The following is a 22,074-nucleotide window of genomic DNA, read 5'->3' as shown; positions in this document are numbered from 1 at the left end:
TCTGCCCCCTGTTGTTAAGCGGACGGCTCATCTCCTCCCCGTTCTTGCCCCCTCCACAATAGGGTTGAACCTTTCTGGCAATAAAACGTCAGTTGTGTTCAGATGTCCAAACACCAAATAGAAACCTTTTGCAAGGAATCAAGTTCCTGCATTCATGCATTCTTGATTCATTGCAAAAGATTTCTAGTTGGCGTTTGAACATCTTAGCGCGTCCTGTTGTATTGCCAGAAAGGGTAGACCCTATTCTTACTTTTCATACTGGCAAAACATATCCCAAGATATTGTCCCCTCCACTTAAACATAAATAAAAAGTATGTTCTTACACATCCCATCAGCCGCACGGGCCTTCCTTCCTACGAGTGCATTTTTTATTAAACAGCATTGATTCAACACAAGCGAAACTCAACAGTACCGGTATCGACATTCAGTGACTCATCATCAGCAGCAGAGTCCAGGCTTGCTGGGTCATAGTTGGACCCAACTCTCTACGCAACAAAATAAATAACACGAGCACTCCGAGATGGCCGTGAGGCTGATGCGATGTATAGATATATACTGCATCTGTATGGACGGGGTGCTTAAAACAATGATAACGCTTATATGGGACTATCGTTTTTAATGGAAAAAGAACGGATAATACACTGTAACATGTTTTTTTTGTTTGCATTCTGACCACAAGTATTGTGGTTAATACAGACATGATTCCTTGTTAAAGGTTTCAGTTTGGTGTTTTAACATCTTAACACCTGTTTTGTTGCCAGAAAAAATGGGAAAACCTATTCTCATATTTTGTTCGTGGCAAAGGAGGTCCCATGATGGATGTTAATAGTTTCTAAAAGTCAGAGTCTCCGCTTGTTCGCCATCATAGTCAACACGTGTCTGGAATCTTCTTGTGCTATTGTTGTAAATTCTCAGAAGTGTTAAAACATTTGTTTTGAAGCACCCAGTATTTTGGTTCCAGGAGTGTCGTCCTCCTTGTTGTGCTTCCACGCGCTCGGGAGGGCAGCGCCCCCTGCGGGCATGGCTTGGCATCGCAGCCGCCCGAGCCCGGAACACGTCGCCGAGTGTTCTACAGGGAACAATCGCGACCCGATTCACAGCAGCAGCAGCGGCGGCGGCGGCGGCGATAATTATCACGTCGCTTCACCTGAAACCCCCCTCGCCCAGAGCAGCAACAGCACGGCAGGTGAGGGTGGTGAGCCTGTCACGGCAGGTGAGGGTGGTGAGGGTGTCACGACAGGTGAGGGTGGTGAGGTCACGGCAGGTGAGGGTGGTGAGGTCACGGTGGGTGAGGGTGGTGAGGTCACGGCAGGTGAGGGTGGTGAGGTCACGGTGGGTGAGGGTGGTGAGGTCACGGCAGGTGAGGGTGGTGAGGTCACGGCAGGTGAGAGTGGTGAGTCTGTCACGGCAGGTGAGGGTGGTGAGTCACGGCAGGTGAGGGTGGTGAGGTCACGGCGGGTGAAGGTGGTGAGGTAACGGCAGGTGAGGGTGGTGAGGTCACGGCAGGTGAGTGGCATGGCGGGTGAGGGTGGTGAGGTCACGGCAGGTGAGGGTGGTGAGGTCACGGCAGGTGAGGGTGGTGAGTGGCATGGCGGGTGAGGGTGGTGAGGGTGGTGAGGTCACGGCGGGTGAGCGCAACGCCCCCCTAGGACGAGGCGGAGGGAGTGCAGTAGAGTAGAGCAGTGAGAGGATGTGTTGAGAGTGGGGGATGTGATGAGAGTGGGGGATGTGATGAGAGTGGGGGATGTGATGAGAGTGGGGGATGTGATGAGAGTGGGGGATGTGTTGAGAGTGGGGGATGTGATGAGAGTGGGGGATGTGATGAGAGTGGGGGATGTGATGAGAGTGGGGGATGTGATGAGAGTGGGGGATGTGTTGAGAGTGGGGGATGTGATGAGAGTGGGGGATGTGATGAGAGTGGGGGATGTGTTGAGAGTGGGGGATGTGATGAGAGTGGGGGATGTGTTGAGAGTGGGGGATGTGATGAGAGTGGGGGATGTGATGAGAGTGGGGGATGTGATGAGAGTGGGGGATGTGATGAGAGTGGGGGATGTGTTGAGAGTGGGGGATGTGATGAGAGTGGGGGATGTGATGAGAGTGGGGGATGTGATGAGAGTGGGGGATGTGATGAGAGTGGGGGATGTGTTGAGAGTGGGGGATGTGATGAGAGTGGGGGATGTGATGAGAGTGGGGGATGTGATGAGAGTGGGGGATGTGATGAGAGTGGGGGATGTGTTGAGAGTGGGGGATGTGATGAGAGTGGGGGATGTGATGAGAGTGGGGGATGTGTTGAGAGTGGGGGATGTGATGAGAGTGGGGGATGTGTTGAGAGTGGGGGATGTGATGAGAGTGGGGGATGTGATGAGAGTGGGGGATGTGATGAGAGTGGGGGATGTGATGAGAGTGGGGGATGTGTTGAGAGTGGGGGATGTGATGAGAGTGGGGGATGTGATGAGAGTGGGGGATGTGTTGAGAGTGGGGGATGTGATGAGAGTGGGGGATGTGTTGAGAGTGGGGGATGTGATGAGAGTGGGGGATGTGATGAGAGTGGGGGATGTGATGAGAGTGGGGGATGTGATGAGAGTGGGGGATGTGTTGAGAGTGGGGGATGTGATGAGAGTGGGGGATGTGTTGAGAGTGGGGGATGTGTTGAGAGTGGGGGATGTGATGAGAGTGGGGGATGTGTTGAGAGTGGGGGATGTGATGAGAGTGGGGGATGTGATGAGAGTGGGGGATGTGATGAGAGTGGGGGATGTGTTGAGAGTGGGGGATGTGATGAGAGTGGGGGATGTGATGAGAGTGGGGGATGTGATGAGAGTGGGGGATGTGTTGAGAGTGGGGGATGTGATGAGAGTGGGGGATGTGTTGAGAGTGGGGGATGTGATGAGAGTGGGGGATGTGATGAGAGTGGGGGATGTGATGAGAGTGGGGGATGTGATGAGAGTGGGGGATGTGATGAGGTGAGAGGGGAGGATGTGATGAGAGTGGGGGATGTGATGAGAGTGGAGGATGTGTTGAGAGTGGGGGATGTGATGAGAGTGGAGGATGTGTTGAGAGTGGGGGATGTGATGAGAGTGGGGGATGTGATGAGAGTGGAGGATGTGTTGAGAGTGGGGGATGTGATGAGAGTGGAGGATGTGTTGAGAGTGGGGGATGTGATGAGAGTGGGGGATGTGATGAGAGTGGGGGATGTGATGAGAGTGGGGGATGTGATGAGGTGAGAGGGGAGGATGTGATGAGAGTGGGGGATGTGATGAGAGTGGAGGATGTGTTGAGAGTGGGGGATGTGATGAGAGTGGAGGATGTGTTGAGAGTGGGGGATGTGATGAGAGTGGGGGATGTGATGAGAGTGGAGGATGTGTTGAGAGTGGGGGATGTGATGAGAGTGGAGGATGTGTTGAGAGTGGGGGATGTGATGAGAGTGGAGGATGTGTTGAGAGTGGGGGATGTGATGAGAGTGGGGGATGTGATGAGAGTGGGGGATGTGATGAGAGTGGGGGATGTGATGAGGTGAGAGGGGAGGATGTGATGAGGTGAGAGTGGGGGATGTGATGAGGTGAGAGTGGGGGATGTGATGAGGTGAGAGGGGAGGATGTGATGAGAGTGGGGGATGTGATGAGGTGAGAGTGGGAGGATGTGATGAGAGTGGGGGATGTGATGAGGTGAGAGTGGGAGGATGTGATGAGAGTGGGGGATGTGATGAGGTGAGAGTGGGGGATGTGATGAGGTGAGATAGGAGGATGTGATGTGATGAGAGTGGGGGATGTGATGAGGTGAGAGGGGAGGATGTGATGAAAGTGGGGGATGTGATGAGGTGAGAGTGGGGGATGTGATGAGAGGGGAGGATGTAATGAGAGTGGAGGATGTGATGAGGTGAGAGTGGGGGATGTGATGAGGTGAGAGTGGGGGATGTGATGAGAGTGGAGGATGTGATGAGAGTGGAGGATGTGATGAGAGTGGAGGATGTGATGAGAGTGGGGGATGTGATGAGAGTGGGGGATGTGATGAGGTGAGAGGGGAGGATGTGATGAGAGTGGAGGATGTGATGAGAGTGGGGGATGTGATGAGAGTGGGGGATGTGATGAGAGTGGGGGATGTGATGAGAGTGGGGGATGTGATGAGGTGAGAGGGGAGGATGTGATGAGGTGAGAGTGGGGGATGTGATGAGGTGAGAGTGGGGGATGTGATGAGGTGAGAGGGGAGGATGTGATGAGAGTGGGGGATGTGATGAGGTGAGAGTGGAGGATGTGATGAGAGTGGGGGATGTGATGAGAGTGGGGGATGTGATGAGAGTGGGGGATGTGATGAGGTGAGAGGGGAGGATGTGATGAGGTGAGAGTGGGGGATGTGATGAGGTGAGAGTGGGGGATGTGATGAGGTGAGAGGGGAGGATGTGATGAGAGTGGGAGATGTGATGAGGTGAGAGTGGGAGGATGTGATGAGAGTGGGGGATGTGATGAGGTGAGAGTGGGGGATGTGATGAGGTGAGATAGGAGGATGTGATGTGATGAGAGTGGGGGATGTGATGAGGTGAGAGGGGAGGATGTGATGAGAGTGGGGGATGTGATGAGAGTGGAGGATGTGATGAGGTGAGAGTGGGGGATGTGATGAGAGTGGGGGATGTGATGAGGTGAGAGTGGGGGATGTGATGTGATGAGAGTGGGGGATGTGATGAGAGTGGGGGATGTGATGAGGTGAGAGGGGAGGATGTGATGAGGTGAGAGTGGGGGATGTGATGAGGTGAGAAGGGAGGATGTGATGAGAGTGGGGGATGTGATGAGGTGAGAGTGGGAGGATGTGATGAGAGTGGGGGATGTGATGAGGTGAGAGTGGGAGGATGTGATGAGAGTGGGGGATGTGATGAGGTGAGAGTGGGGGATGTGATGAGGTGAGAGAGGAGGATGTGATGTGATGAGAGTGGGGGATGTGATGAGGTGAGAGGGGAGGATGTGATGAGAGTGGGGGATGTGATGAGGTGAGAGTGGGAGGATGTGATGAGAGTGGGGGATGTGATGAGGTGAGAGTGGGGGATGTGATGAGCTGAGAGAGGAGGATGTGATGTGATGAGAGTGGGGGATGTGATGAGGTGAGAGGGGAGGATGTGATGAGAGTGGGGGATGTGATGAGGTGAGAGTGGGGGATGTGATGAGGTGAGAGGGGAGGATGTGATGAAAGTGGGGGATGTGATGAGGTGAGAGTGGGGGATGTGATGAGAGGGGAGGATGTAATGAGAGTGGAGGATGTGATGAGGTGAGAGTGGGGGATGTGATGAGGTGAGAGTGGGGGATGTGATGAGAGTGGAGGATGTGATGAGAGTGGAGGATGTGATGAGAGTGGAGGATGTGATGAGAGTGGGGGATGTGATGAGAGTGGGGGATGTGATGAGGTGAGAGGGGAGGATGTGATGAGAGTGGAGGATGTGATGAGAGTGGGGGATGTGATGAGAGTGGGGGATGTGATGAGAGTGGGGGATGTGATGAGGTGAGAGGGGAGGATGTGATGAGGTGAGAGTGGGGGATGTGATGAGGTGAGAGTGGGGGATGTGATGAGGTGAGAGGGGAGGATGTGATGAGAGTGGGGGATGTGATGAGGTGAGAGTGGAGGATGTGATGAGAGTGGGGGATGTGATGAGAGTGGGGGATGTGATGAGAGTGGGGGATGTGATGAGGTGAGAGGGGAGGATGTGATGAGGTGAGAGTGGGGGATGTGATGAGGTGAGCGTGGGGGATGTGATGAGGTGAGAGGGGAGGATGTGATGAGAGTGGGGGATGTGATGAGGTGAGAGTGGGAGGATGTGATGAGAGTGGGGGATGTGATGAGGTGAGAGTGGGGGATGTGATGAGGTGAGATAGGAGGATGTGATGTGATGAGAGTGGGGGATGTGATGAGGTGAGAGGGGAGGATGTGATGAGAGTGGGGGATGTGATGAGAGTGGAGGATGTGATGAGGTGAGAGTGGGGGATGTGATGAGAGTGGGGGATGTGATGAGGTGAGAGTGGGGGATGTGATGTGATGAGAGTGGGGGATGTGATGAGAGTGGGGGATGTGATGAGGTGAGAGGGGAGGATGTGATGAGGTGAGAGTGGGGGATGTGATGAGGTGAGAGTGGGGGATGTGATGAGGTGAGAAGGGAGGATGTGATGAGAGTGGGGGATGTGATGAGGTGAGAGTGGGAGGATGTGATGAGAGTGGGGGATGTGATGAGGTGAGAGTGGGAGGATGTGATGAGAGTGGGGGATGTGATGAGGTGAGAGTGGGGGATGTGATGAGGTGAGAGAGGAGGATGTGATGTGATGAGAGTGGGGGATGTGATGAGGTGAGAGGGGAGGATGTGATGAGAGTGGGGGATGTGATGAGGTGAGAGTGGGAGGATGTGATGAGAGTGGGGGATGTGATGAGGTGAGAGTGGGGGATGTGATGAGCTGAGAGAGGAGGATGTGATGTGATGAGAGTGGGGGATGTGATGAGGTGAGAGGGGAGGATGTGATGAGAGTGGGGGATGTGATGAGGTGAGAGTGGGAGGATGTGATGAGAGTGGGGGATGTGATGAGGTGAGAGTGGGGGATGTGATGAGAGGGGAGGATGTAATGAGAGTGGAGGATGTGATGAGGTGAGAGTGGGGGATGTGATGAGAGTGGGGGATGTGATGAGAGGGGAGGATGTGATGAGGTGAGAGTGGGGGATGTGATGAGAGTGGGGGATGTGATGAGGTGAGAGTGGGGGATGTGATGAGAGTGGGGGATGTGATGAGAGTGGGGGATGTGATGAGAGTGGGGGATGTGATGAGGTGAGAGTGGGGGATGTGATGTGATGAGAGTGGGGGATGTGATGAGAGTGGAGGATGTGATGAGGTGAGAGTGGGGGATGTGATGAGAGTGGGGGATGTGATGAGTGTGGAGGATGTGATGAGGTGAGAGTGGGGGATGTGATGAGGTGAGAGTGGGGGATGTGATGAGAGTGGAGGATGAGGCGAGAGTGGGGGATATGATGAGAGTGGAGGATGTGATGTGATGAGAGTGGGGGATATGATGAGGTGAGAGTGGAGGATGTGATGAGAGTGGGGGATGTGATGAGGTGAGAGTGGGAGGATGTGATGAGATTGGAGGATGTGATGAGGTGAGAGTGGGGGATGTGATGAGAGTGGGGGATGTGATGAGGTGAGAGTGGGGGATGTGATGAGAGTGGGGGATGTGATGAGAGTGGGGGATGTGATGAGAGTGGGGGATGTGATGAGGTGAGAGTGGGGGATGTGATGTGATGAGAGTGGGGGATGTGATGAGAGTGGGGGATGTGATGAGAGTGGGGGATGTGATGAGAGTGGAGGATGAGGCGAGAGTGGGGGATGTGATGAGAGTGGAGGATGTGATGTGATGAGAGTGGGGGATATGATGAGGTGAGAGTGGAGGATGTGATGAGAGTGGGGGATGTGATGAGGTGAGAGTGGGAGGATGTGATGAGAGTGGAGGATGTGATGAGGTGAGAGTGGGGGATGTGATGAGAGTGGGGGATGTGATGAGAGTGGGGGATGTGATGTGATGAGAGTGGGGGATGTGATGAGAGTGGAGGATGTGATGAGGTGAGAGTGGGGGATGTGATGAGAGTGGAGGATGTGATGAGGTGAGAGTGGGGGATGTGATGAGAGTGGGGGATGTGATGAGCGTGGAGGATGAGGTGAGAGTGGGGGATGTGATGAGAGTGGAGGATGTGATGTGATGAGAGTGGGGGATATGATGAGGTGAGAGTGGAGGATGTGATGAGAGTGGGGGATGTGATGAGAGTGGAGGATGTGATGAGGTGAGAGTGGGGGATGTTATGAGAGTGGAGGATGTGATGAGGTGAGAGTGGGGGATGTGATGAGAGTGGGGGATGTGATGAGGTGAGAGTGGGAGGATGTGATGAGAGTGGGGGATGTGATGAGGTGAGAGGGGAGGATGTGATGAGAGTGGGGGATGTGATGAGAGTGGAGGATGTGTTGAGAGTGGGGGATGTGATGAGAGTGGAGGATGTGTTGAGAGTGGGGGATGTGATGAGAGTGGGGGATGTGATGAGAGTGGAGGATGTGTTGAGAGTGGGGGATGTGATGAGAGTGGAGGATGTGTTGAGAGTGGGGGATGTGATGAGAGTGGAGGATGTGTTGAGAGTGGGGGATGTGATGAGAGTGGGGGATGTGATGAGAGTGGGGGATGTGATGAGAGTGGGGGATGTGATGAGGTGAGAGGGGAGGATGTGATGAGGTGAGAGTGGGGGATGTGATGAGGTGAGAGTGGGGGATGTGATGAGGTGAGAGGGGAGGATGTGATGAGAGTGGGGGATGTGATGAGGTGAGAGTGGGAGGATGTGATGAGAGTGGGGGATGTGATGAGGTGAGAGTGGGAGGATGTGATGAGAGTGGGGGATGTGATGAGGTGAGAGTGGGGGATGTGATGAGGTGAGATAGGAGGATGTGATGTGATGAGAGTGGGGGATGTGATGAGGTGAGAGGGGAGGATGTGATGAAAGTGGGGGATGTGATGAGGTGAGAGTGGGGGATGTGATGAGAGGGGAGGATGTAATGAGAGTGGAGGATGTGATGAGGTGAGAGTGGGGGATGTGATGAGGTGAGAGTGGGGGATGTGATGAGAGTGGAGGATGTGATGAGAGTGGAGGATGTGATGAGAGTGGAGGATGTGATGAGAGTGGGGGATGTGATGAGAGTGGGGGATGTGATGAGGTGAGAGGGGAGGATGTGATGAGAGTGGAGGATGTGATGAGAGTGGGGGATGTGATGAGAGTGGGGGATGTGATGAGAGTGGGGGATGTGATGAGGTGAGAGGGGAGGATGTGATGAGGTGAGAGTGGGGGATGTGATGAGGTGAGAGTGGGGGATGTGATGAGGTGAGAGGGGAGGATGTGATGAGAGTGGGGGATGTGATGAGGTGAGAGTGGAGGATGTGATGAGAGTGGGGGATGTGATGAGAGTGGGGGATGTGATGAGAGTGGGGGATGTGATGAGGTGAGAGGGGAGGATGTGATGAGGTGAGAGTGGGGGATGTGATGAGGTGAGAGTGGGGGATGTGATGAGGTGAGAGGGGAGGATGTGATGAGAGTGGGGGATGTGATGAGGTGAGAGTGGGAGGATGTGATGAGAGTGGGGGATGTGATGAGGTGAGAGTGGGGGATGTGATGAGGTGAGATAGGAGGATGTGATGTGATGAGAGTGGGGGATGTGATGAGGTGAGAGGGGAGGATGTGATGAGAGTGGGGGATGTGATGAGAGTGGAGGATGTGATGAGGTGAGAGTGGGGGATGTGATGAGAGTGGGGGATGTGATGAGGTGAGAGTGGGGGATGTGATGTGATGAGAGTGGGGGATGTGATGAGAGTGGGGGATGTGATGAGGTGAGAGGGGAGGATGTGATGAGGTGAGAGTGGGGGATGTGATGAGGTGAGAAGGGAGGATGTGATGGGAGTGGGGGATGTGATGAGGTGAGAGTGGGAGGATGTGATGAGAGTGGGGGATGTGATGAGGTGAGAGTGGGAGGATGTGATGAGAGTGGGGGATGTGATGAGGTGAGAGTGGGGGATGTGATGAGGTGAGAGAGGAGGATGTGATGTGATGAGAGTGGGGGATGTGATGAGGTGAGAGGGGAGGATGTGATGAGAGTGGGGGATGTGATGAGGTGAGAGTGGGAGGATGTGATGAGAGTGGGGGATGTGATGAGGTGAGAGTGGGGGATGTGATGAGCTGAGAGAGGAGGATGTGATGTGATGAGGGGGATGTGATGAGCTGAGAGAGGAGGATGTGATGTGATGAGAGTGGGGGATGTGATGAGGTGAGAGGGGAGGATGTGATGAGAGTGGGGGATGTGATGAGGTGAGAGTGGGGGATGTGATGAGGTGAGAGGGGAGGATGTGATGAAAGTGGGGGATGTGATGAGGTGAGAGTGGGGGATGTGATGAGAGGGGAGGATGTAATGAGAGTGGAGGATGTGATGAGGTGAGAGTGGGGGATGTGATGAGGTGAGAGTGGGGGATGTGATGAGAGTGGAGGATGTGATGAGAGTGGAGGATGTGATGAGAGTGGAGGATGTGATGAGAGTGGGGGATGTGATGAGAGTGGGGGATGTGATGAGGTGAGAGGGGAGGATGTGATGAGAGTGGAGGATGTGATGAGAGTGGGGGATGTGATGAGAGTGGGGGATGTGATGAGAGTGGGGGATGTGATGAGGTGAGAGGGGAGGATGTGATGAGGTGAGAGTGGGGGATGTGATGAGGTGAGAGTGGGGGATGTGATGAGGTGAGAGGGGAGGATGTGATGAGAGTGGGGGATGTGATGAGGTGAGAGTGGAGGATGTGATGAGAGTGGGGGATGTGATGAGAGTGGGGGATGTGATGAGAGTGGGGGATGTGATGAGGTGAGAGGGGAGGATGTGATGAGGTGAGAGTGGGGGATGTGATGAGGTGAGCGTGGGGGATGTGATGAGGTGAGAGGGGAGGATGTGATGAGAGTGGGGGATGTGATGAGGTGAGAGTGGGAGGATGTGATGAGAGTGGGGGATGTGATGAGGTGAGAGTGGGGGATGTGATGAGGTGAGATAGGAGGATGTGATGTGATGAGAGTGGGGGATGTGATGAGGTGAGAGGGGAGGATGTGATGAGAGTGGGGGATGTGATGAGAGTGGAGGATGTGATGAGGTGAGAGTGGGGGATGTGATGAGAGTGGGGGATGTGATGAGGTGAGAGTGGGGGATGTGATGTGATGAGAGTGGGGGATGTGATGAGAGTGGGGGATGTGATGAGGTGAGAGGGGAGGATGTGATGAGGTGAGAGTGGGGGATGTGATGAGGTGAGAGTGGGGGATGTGATGAGGTGAGAAGGGAGGATGTGATGAGAGTGGGGGATGTGATGAGGTGAGAGTGGGAGGATGTGATGAGAGTGGGGGATGTGATGAGGTGAGAGTGGGAGGATGTGATGAGAGTGGGGGATGTGATGAGGTGAGAGTGGGGGATGTGATGAGGTGAGAGAGGAGGATGTGATGTGATGAGAGTGGGGGATGTGATGAGGTGAGAGGGGAGGATGTGATGAGAGTGGGGGATGTGATGAGGTGAGAGTGGGAGGATGTGATGAGAGTGGGGGATGTGATGAGGTGAGAGTGGGGGATGTGATGAGCTGAGAGAGGAGGATGTGATGTGATGAGAGTGGGGGATGTGATGAGGTGAGAGGGGAGGATGTGATGAGAGTGGGGGATGTGATGAGGTGAGAGTGGGAGGATGTGATGAGAGTGGGGGATGTGATGAGGTGAGAGTGGGGGATGTGATGAGAGGGGAGGATGTAATGAGAGTGGAGGATGTGATGAGGTGAGAGTGGGGGATGTGATGAGGTGAGAGTGGGGGATGTGATGAGAGGGGAGGATGTGATGAGGTGAGAGTGGGGGATGTGATGAGAGTGGGGGATGTGATGAGGTGAGAGTGGGGGATGTGATGAGAGTGGGGGATGTGATGAGAGTGGGGGATGTGATGAGAGTGGGGGATGTGATGAGGTGAGAGTGGGGGATGTGATGTGATGAGAGTGGGGGATGTGATGAGAGTGGAGGATGTGATGAGGTGAGAGTGGGGGATGTGATGAGAGTGGGGGATGTGATGAGTGTGGAGGATGTGATGAGGTGAGAGTGGGGGATGTGATGAGGTGAGAGTGGGGGATGTGATGAGAGTGGAGGATGAGGCGAGAGTGGGGGATATGATGAGAGTGGAGGATGTGATGTGATGAGAGTGGGGGATATGATGAGGTGAGAGTGGAGGATGTGATGAGAGTGGGGGATGTGATGAGGTGAGAGTGGGAGGATGTGATGAGATTGGAGGATGTGATGAGGTGAGAGTGGGGGATGTGATGAGAGTGGGGGATGTGATGAGGTGAGAGTGGGGGATGTGATGAGAGTGGGGGATGTGATGAGAGTGGGGGATGTGATGAGAGTGGGGGATGTGATGAGAGTGGGGGATGTGATGAGGTGAGAGTGGGGGATGTGATGTGATGAGAGTGGGGGATGTGATGAGAGTGGGGGATGTGATGAGAGTGGGGGATGTGATGAGAGTGGAGGATGAGGCGAGAGTGGGGGATGTGATGAGAGTGGAGGATGTGATGTGATGAGAGTGGGGGATATGATGAGGTGAGAGTGGAGGATGTGATGAGAGTGGGGGATGTGATGAGGTGAGAGTGGGAGGATGTGATGAGAGTGGAGGATGTGATGAGGTGAGAGTGGGGGATGTGATGAGAGTGGGGGATGTGATGAGAGTGGGGGATGTGATGTGATGAGAGTGGGGGATGTGATGAGAGTGGGGGATGTGATGAGAGTGGAGGATGTGATGAGGTGAGAGTGGGGGATGTGATGAGAGTGGAGGATGTGATGAGGTGAGAGTGGGGGATGTGATGAGAGTGGGGGATGTGATGAGCGTGGAGGATGAGGTGAGAGTGGGGGATGTGATGAGAGTGGAGGATGTGATGTGATGAGAGTGGGGGATATGATGAGGTGAGAGTGGAGGATGTGATGAGAGTGGGGGATGTGATGAGAGTGGAGGATGTGATGAGGTGAGAGTGGGGGATGTGATGAGAGTGGAGGATGTGATGAGGTGAGAGTGGGGGATGTGATGAGAGTGGGGGATGTGATGAGCGTGGAGGATGAGGTGAGAGTGGGGGATGTGATGAGAGTGGAGGATGTGATGAGAGTGGGGGATGTGATGAGGTGAGAGGGGAGGATGTGATGAGGTGAGAGTGGGGGATGTGATGAGGTGAGAGTGGGGGATGTGATGAGGTGAGAAGGGAGGATGTGATGAGAGTGGGGGATGTGATGAGGTGAGAGTGGGAGGATGTGATGAGAGTGGGGGATGTGATGAGGTGAGAGTGGGAGGATGTGATGAGAGTGGGGGATGTGATGAGGTGAGAGTGGGGGATGTGATGAGGTGAGAGAGGAGGATGTGATGTGATGAGAGTGGGGGATGTGATGAGGTGAGAGGGGAGGATGTGATGAGAGTGGGGGATGTGATGAGGTGAGAGTGGGAGGATGTGATGAGAGTGGGGGATGTGATGAGGTGAGAGTGGGGGATGTGATGAGCTGAGAGAGGAGGATGTGATGTGATGAGAGTGGGGGATGTGATGAGGTGAGAGGGGAGGATGTGATGAGAGTGGGGGATGTGATGAGGTGAGAGTGGGAGGATGTGATGAGAGTGGGGGATGTGATGAGGTGAGAGTGGGGGATGTGATGAGAGGGGAGGATGTAATGAGAGTGGAGGATGTGATGAGGTGAGAGTGGGGGATGTGATGAGGTGAGAGTGGGGGATGTGATGAGAGGGGAGGATGTGATGAGGTGAGAGTGGGGGATGTGATGAGAGTGGGGGATGTGATGAGGTGAGAGTGGGGGATGTGATGAGAGTGGGGGATGTGATGAGAGTGGGGGATGTGATGAGAGTGGGGGATGTGATGAGGTGAGAGTGGGGGATGTGATGTGATGAGAGTGGGGGATGTGATGAGAGTGGAGGATGTGATGAGGTGAGAGTGGGGGATGTGATGAGAGTGGGGGATGTGATGAGTGTGGAGGATGTGATGAGGTGAGAGTGGGGGATGTGATGAGGTGAGAGTGGGGGATGTGATGAGAGTGGAGGATGAGGCGAGAGTGGGGGATATGATGAGAGTGGAGGATGTGATGTGATGAGAGTGGGGGATATGATGAGGTGAGAGTGGAGGATGTGATGAGAGTGGGGGATGTGATGAGGTGAGAGTGGGAGGATGTGATGAGATTGGAGGATGTGATGAGGTGAGAGTGGGGGATGTGATGAGAGTGGGGGATGTGATGAGGTGAGAGTGGGGGATGTGATGAGAGTGGGGGATGTGATGAGAGTGGGGGATGTGATGAGAGTGGGGGATGTGATGAGAGTGGGGGATGTGATGAGGTGAGAGTGGGGGATGTGATGTGATGAGAGTGGGGGATGTGATGAGAGTGGGGGATGTGATGAGAGTGGGGGATGTGATGAGAGTGGAGGATGAGGCGAGAGTGGGGGATGTGATGAGAGTGGAGGATGTGATGTGATGAGAGTGGGGGATATGATGAGGTGAGAGTGGAGGATGTGATGAGAGTGGGGGATGTGATGAGGTGAGAGTGGGAGGATGTGATGAGAGTGGAGGATGTGATGAGGTGAGAGTGGGGGATGTGATGAGAGTGGGGGATGTGATGAGAGTGGGGGATGTGATGTGATGAGAGTGGGGGATGTGATGAGAGTGGGGGATGTGATGAGAGTGGAGGATGTGATGAGGTGAGAGTGGGGGATGTGATGAGAGTGGAGGATGTGATGAGGTGAGAGTGGGGGATGTGATGAGAGTGGGGGATGTGATGAGCGTGGAGGATGAGGTGAGAGTGGGGGATGTGATGAGAGTGGAGGATGTGATGTGATGAGAGTGGGGGATATGATGAGGTGAGAGTGGAGGATGTGATGAGAGTGGGGGATGTGATGAGAGTGGAGGATGTGATGAGGTGAGAGTGGGGGATGTGATGAGAGTGGAGGATGTGATGAGGTGAGAGTGGGGGATGTGATGAGAGTGGGGGATGTGATGAGCGTGGAGGATGAGGTGAGAGTGGGGGATGTGATGAGAGTGGAGGATGTGATGTGATGAGAGTGGGAGGATGTGATGAGAGTGGGGGATGTGATGAGGTGAGAGTGGGAGGATGTGATGAGAGTGGAGGATGTGATGAGGTGAGAGTGGGGGATGTGATGAGAGTGGGGGATGTGATGAGAGTGGGGGATGTGATGTGATGAGAGTGGGGGATGTGATGAGAGTGGGGGATGTGATGAGAGTGGAGGATGTGATGAGGTGAGAGTGGGGGATGTGATGAGAGTGGGGGATGTGATGAGAGTGGAGGATGTGATGAGGTGAGAGTGGGGGATGTGATGAGCGTGGAGGATGAGGTGAGAGTGGGGGATGTGATGAGAGTGGAGGATGTGATGTGATGAGAGTGGGGGATATGATGAGGTGAGAGTGGAGGATGTGATGAGAGTGGGGGATGTGATGAGGTGAGAGTGGGAGGATGTGATGAGAGTGGAGGATGTGATGAGGAGTAGGGGGCGTGTCTCCGGCGCGTCACGTCCTTCCGCCGTCACCGCGCACAGAGCAGTCGCGCAGCGCTCGTCGCGGGAGTCGTGGGGGGCCGCGGAGCGATGAGCGTCGGGGCCGGGGGGGGGCCGGGAGCCGAGGAGGGGAGCGGGGAGAAGTTCTCCCGCGGGGACAGGAGGCGGCAAGGGAGACTCGTGTCTCAGTGGGGCCTGGGTCTATGGTGTGTGTGTCACTCATACACAGTGTGGTGTGTGTGTCACTCATGTAGAGTCTAAGGTGTGTGTCTCTCTCAGTGTGGTGTGCGTGTCACTCATACACAGCCTTTTGTGTGTGTGTCATGTACAGTGTGGTGTGTGTGTGTCATGTACAGTGTGGTGTGTGTGTCATGTACAGTATGGTGTCATGTACAGTGGTGTGTGTGTCATGTACAGTGTTGTGTGTGTCATGCACAGTGTTGTGTGTGTCATGTACAGTGTGGTGTGTGTCATGTACAGTGTGGTGTGTGTCATGTACAGTATGGTGTCATGTACAGTGGTGTGTGTCATGTACAGTGTGGTGTGTGTCATGTACAGTGTGGTGTGTGTCATGTACAGTGTGGTGTGTGTCATGTACAGTGTGGTGTGTGTCATGTACAGTCTGGTGTGTGTCATGTACAGTGTGGTGTGTGTCATGTACAGTGTGGTGTGTGTCATGTACAGTGGTGTGTGTCATGTACAGTGGTGTGTGTCATGTACAGTGTGGTGTGTGTGTCATGTACAGTCTGGTGTGTATGTCATGTACAGTGTGGTGTGTGTCATGTACAGTGTGGTGTGTGTGTCATGTACAGTGGTGTGTGTGTCATGTACAGTCTGGTGTGTGTCATGTACAGTGTGGTGTGTGTCATGTGCAGTGTGGTGTGTGTGTCATGTACAGTCTGGGGTGTGTGTCATGTACAGTGGTGTGTGTCATGTACAGTGTGGTGTGTGTGTCATGTACAGTATGGTGTCATGTACAGTGGTGTGTGTCATGTACAGTGTGGTGTGTGTCATGTACAGTGCGGTGTGTGTCATGTACAGTGTGGTGTGTGTCATGCACAGTGTGGTGTGTGTGTCATGTACAGTCTGATGTGTGTCATGTACAGTGTGGTGTGTGTCATGTACAGTGTGGTGTGTGTGTCATGTACAGTCTGGGGTGTGTATTATGTACAGTGGTGTGTGTCATGTACAGTGTGGTGTGTGTGTCATGTACAGTCTGGTGTGTATGTCATGTACAGTGTGGTGTGTGTCATGTACAGTGGTGTGTGTGTCATGTACAGTCTGGTGTGTATGTCATGTACAGTGTGGTGTGTGTCATGTACAGTGTGGTGTGTGTGTCATGTACAGTGGTGTGTGTCATGTACAGTCTGGTGTGTGTGTCATGTACAGTGTGGTGTGTGTCATGTACAGTGGTGTGTGTGTCATGTACAGTCTGGTGTGTATGTCATGTACAGTGTGGTGTGTGTCATGTACAGTGTGGTGTGTGTGTCATGTACAGTGGTGTGTGTGTCATGTACAGTCTGGTGTGTGTCATGTACAGTGGTGTGTGTGTCATGTACAGTCTGGTGTGTATGTCATGTACAGTGTGGTGTGTGTCATGTACAGTGTGGTGTGTGTGTCATGTACAGTGGTGTGTGTGTCATGTACAGTCTGGTGTGTGTGTGTATTTGTTGTTTATTTGTTCCGCACTCGCCGAGGCCGCTGGCGGACGGCGTGGGAAGCCGCCGGGGTGGGGGCGGGGGGACCCCGGGGGGTGGGGGGGGTCTCACCCCGCCCCTCCTTACAAGGACAAATTTCACCCGTCGCGGGCTCGCGGCGCGCAGGAATGCGACCGCCCTGGTCTGCGGGTCACTTACTGGGGCCGCTCTCCTCGCCCGGCGCCTTCTCTTCGCCTCGCAACTCGGCGCCGCCCCCGCCCCCACCCCGCCCCCACCCCGCCCCCACCCCGCCCCCACCCCGCCCCCCCCGCGACGTCGCGACGAATTTTCCCGCGGGGGTGGTGCGCGGCAGAGGCCCCGAGGGCGAAGTTGGCGAAAGTCGTCGCGTGGAACTCGGCTCAGGAAGGGCGCAGGAGGGAGACACCAGCCCCCTGCCCCCACCCCGCCCCCATTTTAGTGAGCGCGTTCATTTCCGCGCGGTTCTTTATTTTGTTTTGCGCAACTTGTCACACAGGTGATGGTGACGGTGATGGGGGGATGCTGTTGATGGGTGGGGTTGGTGATGATGAAACGGGGCCGGTGTTGATGTTGACGCTGGGCGAGCGAGGGGGGGCGGCTTTTAAACTCGGCAGCTCGGAGCGCGGACCAGTGAGCAGCGGCAGCAGCAGCTGCAGCAGCAGCAGCTGGCCCGACTTGAACTTGTCACCGCACCGTGGAGTTGGCGCTAAGTGTCCCTCTCCCCCCGCCCCTCCCGTCTGTCTCCCTCGTGCGCTTGACCGCGCCTGCACCCCCCCCCCCCCCACAGGCGCCCCGAGATCCGCCGTCCCACGGGACCGGGCGGCGACATGGATGGCCTCGTGTCGCTCTTCATGCCGCGCAACCTGAGCTACATCTCGGGCCTGTACGAGAACGCGCGCCTCGCCGACGACTTCGGCGTCGCCGCGGCAGGACAGGACCCGGGGCACGGGGGGCCGGGCGAGGCCGCGGGGCACGACTCCGCGAGGCCGCGGGGTAGGAAGCAGCTGCGGTCCGAAGACCTCTCCCTGTCCGCCCTCGTCATCTGCGAGCCGCGCGACCCCCCTGACGCGTTCGCTCCGACGCCGCCGCCGTTCGCTCCGACGCCCATCGTGCGCCGCCGCGCCAAGTCGCTGCCGTCCGTGCCGGGCCGCCCCGCGCCCCCCGAGCCGCCGTGCCGCCGCCGCAAGTCGGTGCGCTTCTCCGACTCCCTGGGGCTGGAGCTCTCGGTCGTGCGCCACTTCATCTCGTGCGAGGAGCCCCGTGTGCCGCCGCACGTGCTCGAGTCCCTGCACCGCGGGGCGCTCTCGCGCTTCGCTCGCCTCGACGCCTGGGACGGCGCCGGCGGCTGCTGCGGCCGCTGCGGCCCGGGGGGAGAGGGAGGAGGGGGGGGGCTGTCGGAACCCCTGCGCCGCACGCGCCTCGAGGCCGCGTTCGCGCGGCCGCTGGGCGACCCCGAGTTCGCGTCGCGGCTGCGCGCTCAGCTGGTGCTCCTCGAGTCGGTGACGCCCGGCGAGCTGAGCGTGACGGGCCACGTGCGCGTCCTCGACGTGGCCTTCGAGAAGGAGGTGTCCGTGCGCTTCTCCTACGACGCGTGGAGCACGCACGCGGAGGCGCGCGCCCGCTACGCCCCCCCCGGGCTCGCCGAGCCGAGTCCCGCGCCGGGCACGGACCGCTTCGCGTTCGCGCTGCCCACGCCGCCCTTCCTGCGGCCGGGCGGCGCGCTCGAGTTCGCGGTGCGGTACCGCGTGGCGGGGCGCGACCACTGGGACAACAACGGGGGCCGCAACTACCGCCTGGAGGCGCGCAGCGAGCTCCTGGGGCCGCCACCGCGGGAGCTCGACCGCAGCTGGATCCACTTCGTGTGACGCGGTGGGTTGGGGGGTGGGGGAGGGGTGGGGGGGGTCTTTTCACCCCCCCCCACCCCGCGTTGTCCCGTGAGACCCATGGGGGTGGCGAGCTCGTCCCGTCGCGCCGTGAAGCTCTCCTCCGCCCCCGAGTGCCTTGCCGACATTCACTTTAGCCGGCCTCAAGAGGTTCAGTTTGTCGTGTCCGGCACCTGGCTCACCACATCCAGTATGCCGCTCTGGATAGCTGCGGCACGTGCTGCCTACTCCGGTCCACCAGCGACGTGGAAAATATTCCTGTGAAACCCCCCCCGCCCCGTGCTTCACCAAACACAACAGCCGCATGCACCTGCCTGCTGTACACACCTGTATAGCCTGATGCCTTACCTGTGTACAGTGATACACCAGCCTGAGACACGTGTCGACCTTGCCTACCTGATGCACGCGTGTCTAATGACACATCCATATACTTGACAAACCTGCCTGGCACAACCTACCTACTGACTCACCTGCCTGGCACACCTTTGAACCTGACACGCCCAACAGACTTTGTCCGCATGCCACCCGACGGACCGTGAAGGTCAATAGACGTCGGCCGTGCAACTGCTGCGGGATCTGGCAGAAGGAAGGAAGCGATTTGCGAGGTGTGGTGGTGGTTGTGGTGGTTGTGGTGGTGGTGGTTGTGGTGGTGGTTGTGGTGGTGGTGGTTGTGGTGGTGGTTGTGGTGGTGGTGGTGGTGGTTGTGGTGGTGGTGGTTGTGGTGGTTGTGGTGGTTGTGGTGGTTGTGGTTGTGGTGGTTGTGGTGGTGGTTGTGGTGGTGGTGGTGGTTGTCGGTGGCGGTATCGATCGCAATGGGCCGCCATCAACGGAGCTGATGATGAGTTTTTGCGAACGCCGAAGCCAGTCACGTGGAGTCACGCACAAAGCCACCGCGGTCACGTTGCTGCCTCGGGGTGGGGGGGGGCGATGTCGCGAACTGTCGCGAACTGTTACGAAATGTCGCGCTTGTGAACACCAGCGAGGGTCGAGGAGGGGGCGGGGTCACTGGGGTGCGAATCCAGGGGTCTGGGGGGGGCCCTCTCGCTCCTCCGAGGGGGCGTCCGGCTTTCTGTTCGGCTCGTGTAGATAGAGGACATTGAGAGAGACGTTGACTGCATACACACGCATACTGTACTGTGTAAGTTATAGATTTTAATTGCTTGCATATTGCGGTGACGTATTTGATATGCGGGTGTGTATCTGAGTGTATTCACGGCCAACACCCGTGACGATTATCTTAACTGGCCCTGAGCCTCCCGTAGGTCGACTCAGCCTCAAATGAGTACCTGGTGCGATGTGTAAACATCGCCACTGGGGAGACAAAGGCGTTCGGGCGTGGTGCTGGCCACCCACCCCCTTGTGCGCCGTGCCGGCCTTCATAGGTGTTCACGAAGGGCACTTGCCCCAAAAGTCAGTTAAGGCTATACGGGGGTCTTTGTATCTGTTTGTATACGGGGAGCGGTAGCGCAGCGGTTAGCGCACTGCGCTACGAATCCAGCGACCGGAGCTTGGTTCCCGCTCACGGCCACCAACAGCAGTGACGATTTTCTGAATCGGTCCTGGGCCTCCTCTAGGTTCGCTCAGCCTTCTATGAGTGCCCGGTGAAGTGTGTAAACATTGTTACTGGGGAGACAAAGGCGGCAGGGCACTTTGCTGGCCACAGCCCCTGTCTCGTGCGCCGTGGATGATTTAATAGGTTCTCGCTAACAGCCTGTGTAAGGCTATACGGGGGTCGTTGTCTTTGTGTGTCTGTGTGTGTCTGGCTGTGTGTCAGGCCATGTGCACCTTGAGTAGTAGTAGTGGTGACGTCACCGCCACTTAGTGGCGAATGGCGGTTGTTGTTGTTGTCTGTGTCACTCGACACCATGGGCCCCTTCTCGGGGGATGCTCCCAGGTGAGAGGTTTGTGCTGAGATGCCGCGGCGCCGTCGCCACTTGGGATCGTGTTTGGAGTCGAGTCGCCGTGTGCGAGTGTGCGTTGTCCAACACGGACTGGGTTTGTGCATTAAACGCCGATGATCCCTAAACCACGAACGCCGTGTGGCTGCCGCCCCTTGCTTCTGGGTTTTACACAATTTGCATAGCGCTACGGACGCGTGCGCCAAGACCGTTGGATGGATGAGCTCACATTTTCACCACTGGGCGATGGAGAGTCGATGCTACTGGTGGCGCTCGTGGTGGTGCTGCTGACGATGACGGTTGCTGGCGGTGACGGACTTTATAGTCTGGGTCTCTTGACGAGGTTTCGTGCACTTTGCGCTATCGGCATCGCGACGTGGAACGACGACGAGTCCATCGGGAACTTTCGCAGAGCCGTGCACCCGCTCTTGTTAGAGAACTATTTTAATGTTTTGTTATCTTACCAGGTTAGGGCCCACTGAGCCATATAGCTCTTTTTCATAAGCCACCTGGCCACAAATGAATTCCCACAAATGATAGCGCATGTGGAAATGTATAGCAGCCAGATACTGTAAACGCGTGATGTTGATACTAAATGTGGAGGGGAAAAACGAGAGGACCCGGATAAAAATCCACGCGACCACGGGGAGAGAGACACGCAAATTACAAATTTACAGCAGGCGTCAGGGTCGGGATCGAACTCACGACCTCCTGCATACCAGGCGAGGGAGTTAACATCTCACCACTGGGAGAGAAAGACGCAAATTCCAAATGTACAGCAAGCGTCAGCGTTGGGATCGAACCTACGACCTCCTTCATACCAGGCGAGGTAGTTAACCTCTCTCCACCGCGGCGTCCCGGAAGAGGTTATCACAGAGCTTCTTCCGAAATCCAAAGTGACTTCTCATCCACGAACATTAGGGTACGGTACCACCTCGCCTGGCCCGAAATGACGGCCAGCCCGATGTGTTAAATGCTGACCGCTGTACTTGATACCACGGTGAATGAGATGCGAGGTGATGGGACTTTGTGTGCAGTCCTGGTTGACTGTCACGGACGGCTGCATCCTGGACACGAACCCAGGTCTCTGCGGTGGTGGCTACGCTGCAGCAGGTGGCTGCCTGTGGCAATCCAGCGCTGTGGAGGCAGCAGCGAGGGTTGGTGGGTCAGCGCAGAGATGTTGCTAAACTCCCTTCTCGTGGGCGTCGATGAGGCACCGTACCCTGGCTGGCCAGGGGAAGGCGGTACAGCAAATCGACTCATCACCATCGTTTTACATCTGTGCGGAGATCGAGTGTTGCCCCCTCACCGGCGTGGGTTTTCTCTCACGTGTATAATAAACACAACTCATCATTAATTGGCTGAATACATCTTAAAATATGAATCCAATGTAGCAGCAGGAGCCTCCTGAAGAAGAATGTTACGACTCGGTGTGTGTGTTTCTGGAATATGAAGCGAGTTATTATTTTTCATCTCGGGCCCCTGGGCCACCTCGCCACCTCAGCGCACTCCGCGCTGACCAGCAAACA

General features: G+C 55.9%; 1 protein-coding gene across 1 annotated transcript; it reads left to right on the top strand.

Moving 5' to 3' along the window:
* Nucleotides 1-1,020: 1,020 nt before the first annotated feature.
* On the top strand, nucleotides 1,021-20,819 carry LOC144942152 (protein phosphatase 1 regulatory subunit 3D-like). The gene is made up of 3 exons (XM_078868913.1): nucleotides 1,021-1,182; nucleotides 15,131-15,294; nucleotides 17,552-20,819. The coding sequence occupies exons 1-3, from the start codon at nucleotides 1,021-1,023 to the stop codon at nucleotides 18,627-18,629; spliced, it is 1,404 nt and encodes a 467-aa protein (XP_078725039.1). The 3' UTR covers nucleotides 18,630-20,819.
* Nucleotides 20,820-22,074: the final 1,255 nt, after the last annotated feature.

This window comes from Lampetra fluviatilis, chromosome 26 (genome assembly GCF_964198595.1).
Source record: "Lampetra fluviatilis chromosome 26, kcLamFluv1.1, whole genome shotgun sequence".
Taxonomy (NCBI): domain Eukaryota; kingdom Metazoa; phylum Chordata; class Hyperoartia; order Petromyzontiformes; family Petromyzontidae; genus Lampetra; species Lampetra fluviatilis.
This window is presented reverse-complemented; position numbering and strand designations above follow the sequence as displayed.

Excerpts from the sequence above, each read along its gene's own strand:
- LOC144942152 (XM_078868913.1), top strand. The coding sequence starts at position 1,021 with ATGGCTTGGCATCGCAGCCGCCCGAGCCCGGAACACGTCGCCGAGTGT. Across the intron at positions 1,183-15,130 it reads CCCAGAGCAGCAACAGCACG|AGCAGTCGCGCAGCGCTCGT; the intron begins GCAGGTGAGGGT and ends CACCGCGCACAG. Across the intron at positions 15,295-17,551 it reads CAGTGGGGCCTGGGTCTATG|GCGCCCCGAGATCCGCCGTC; the intron begins GTGTGTGTGTCA and ends CCCCCCCCACAG.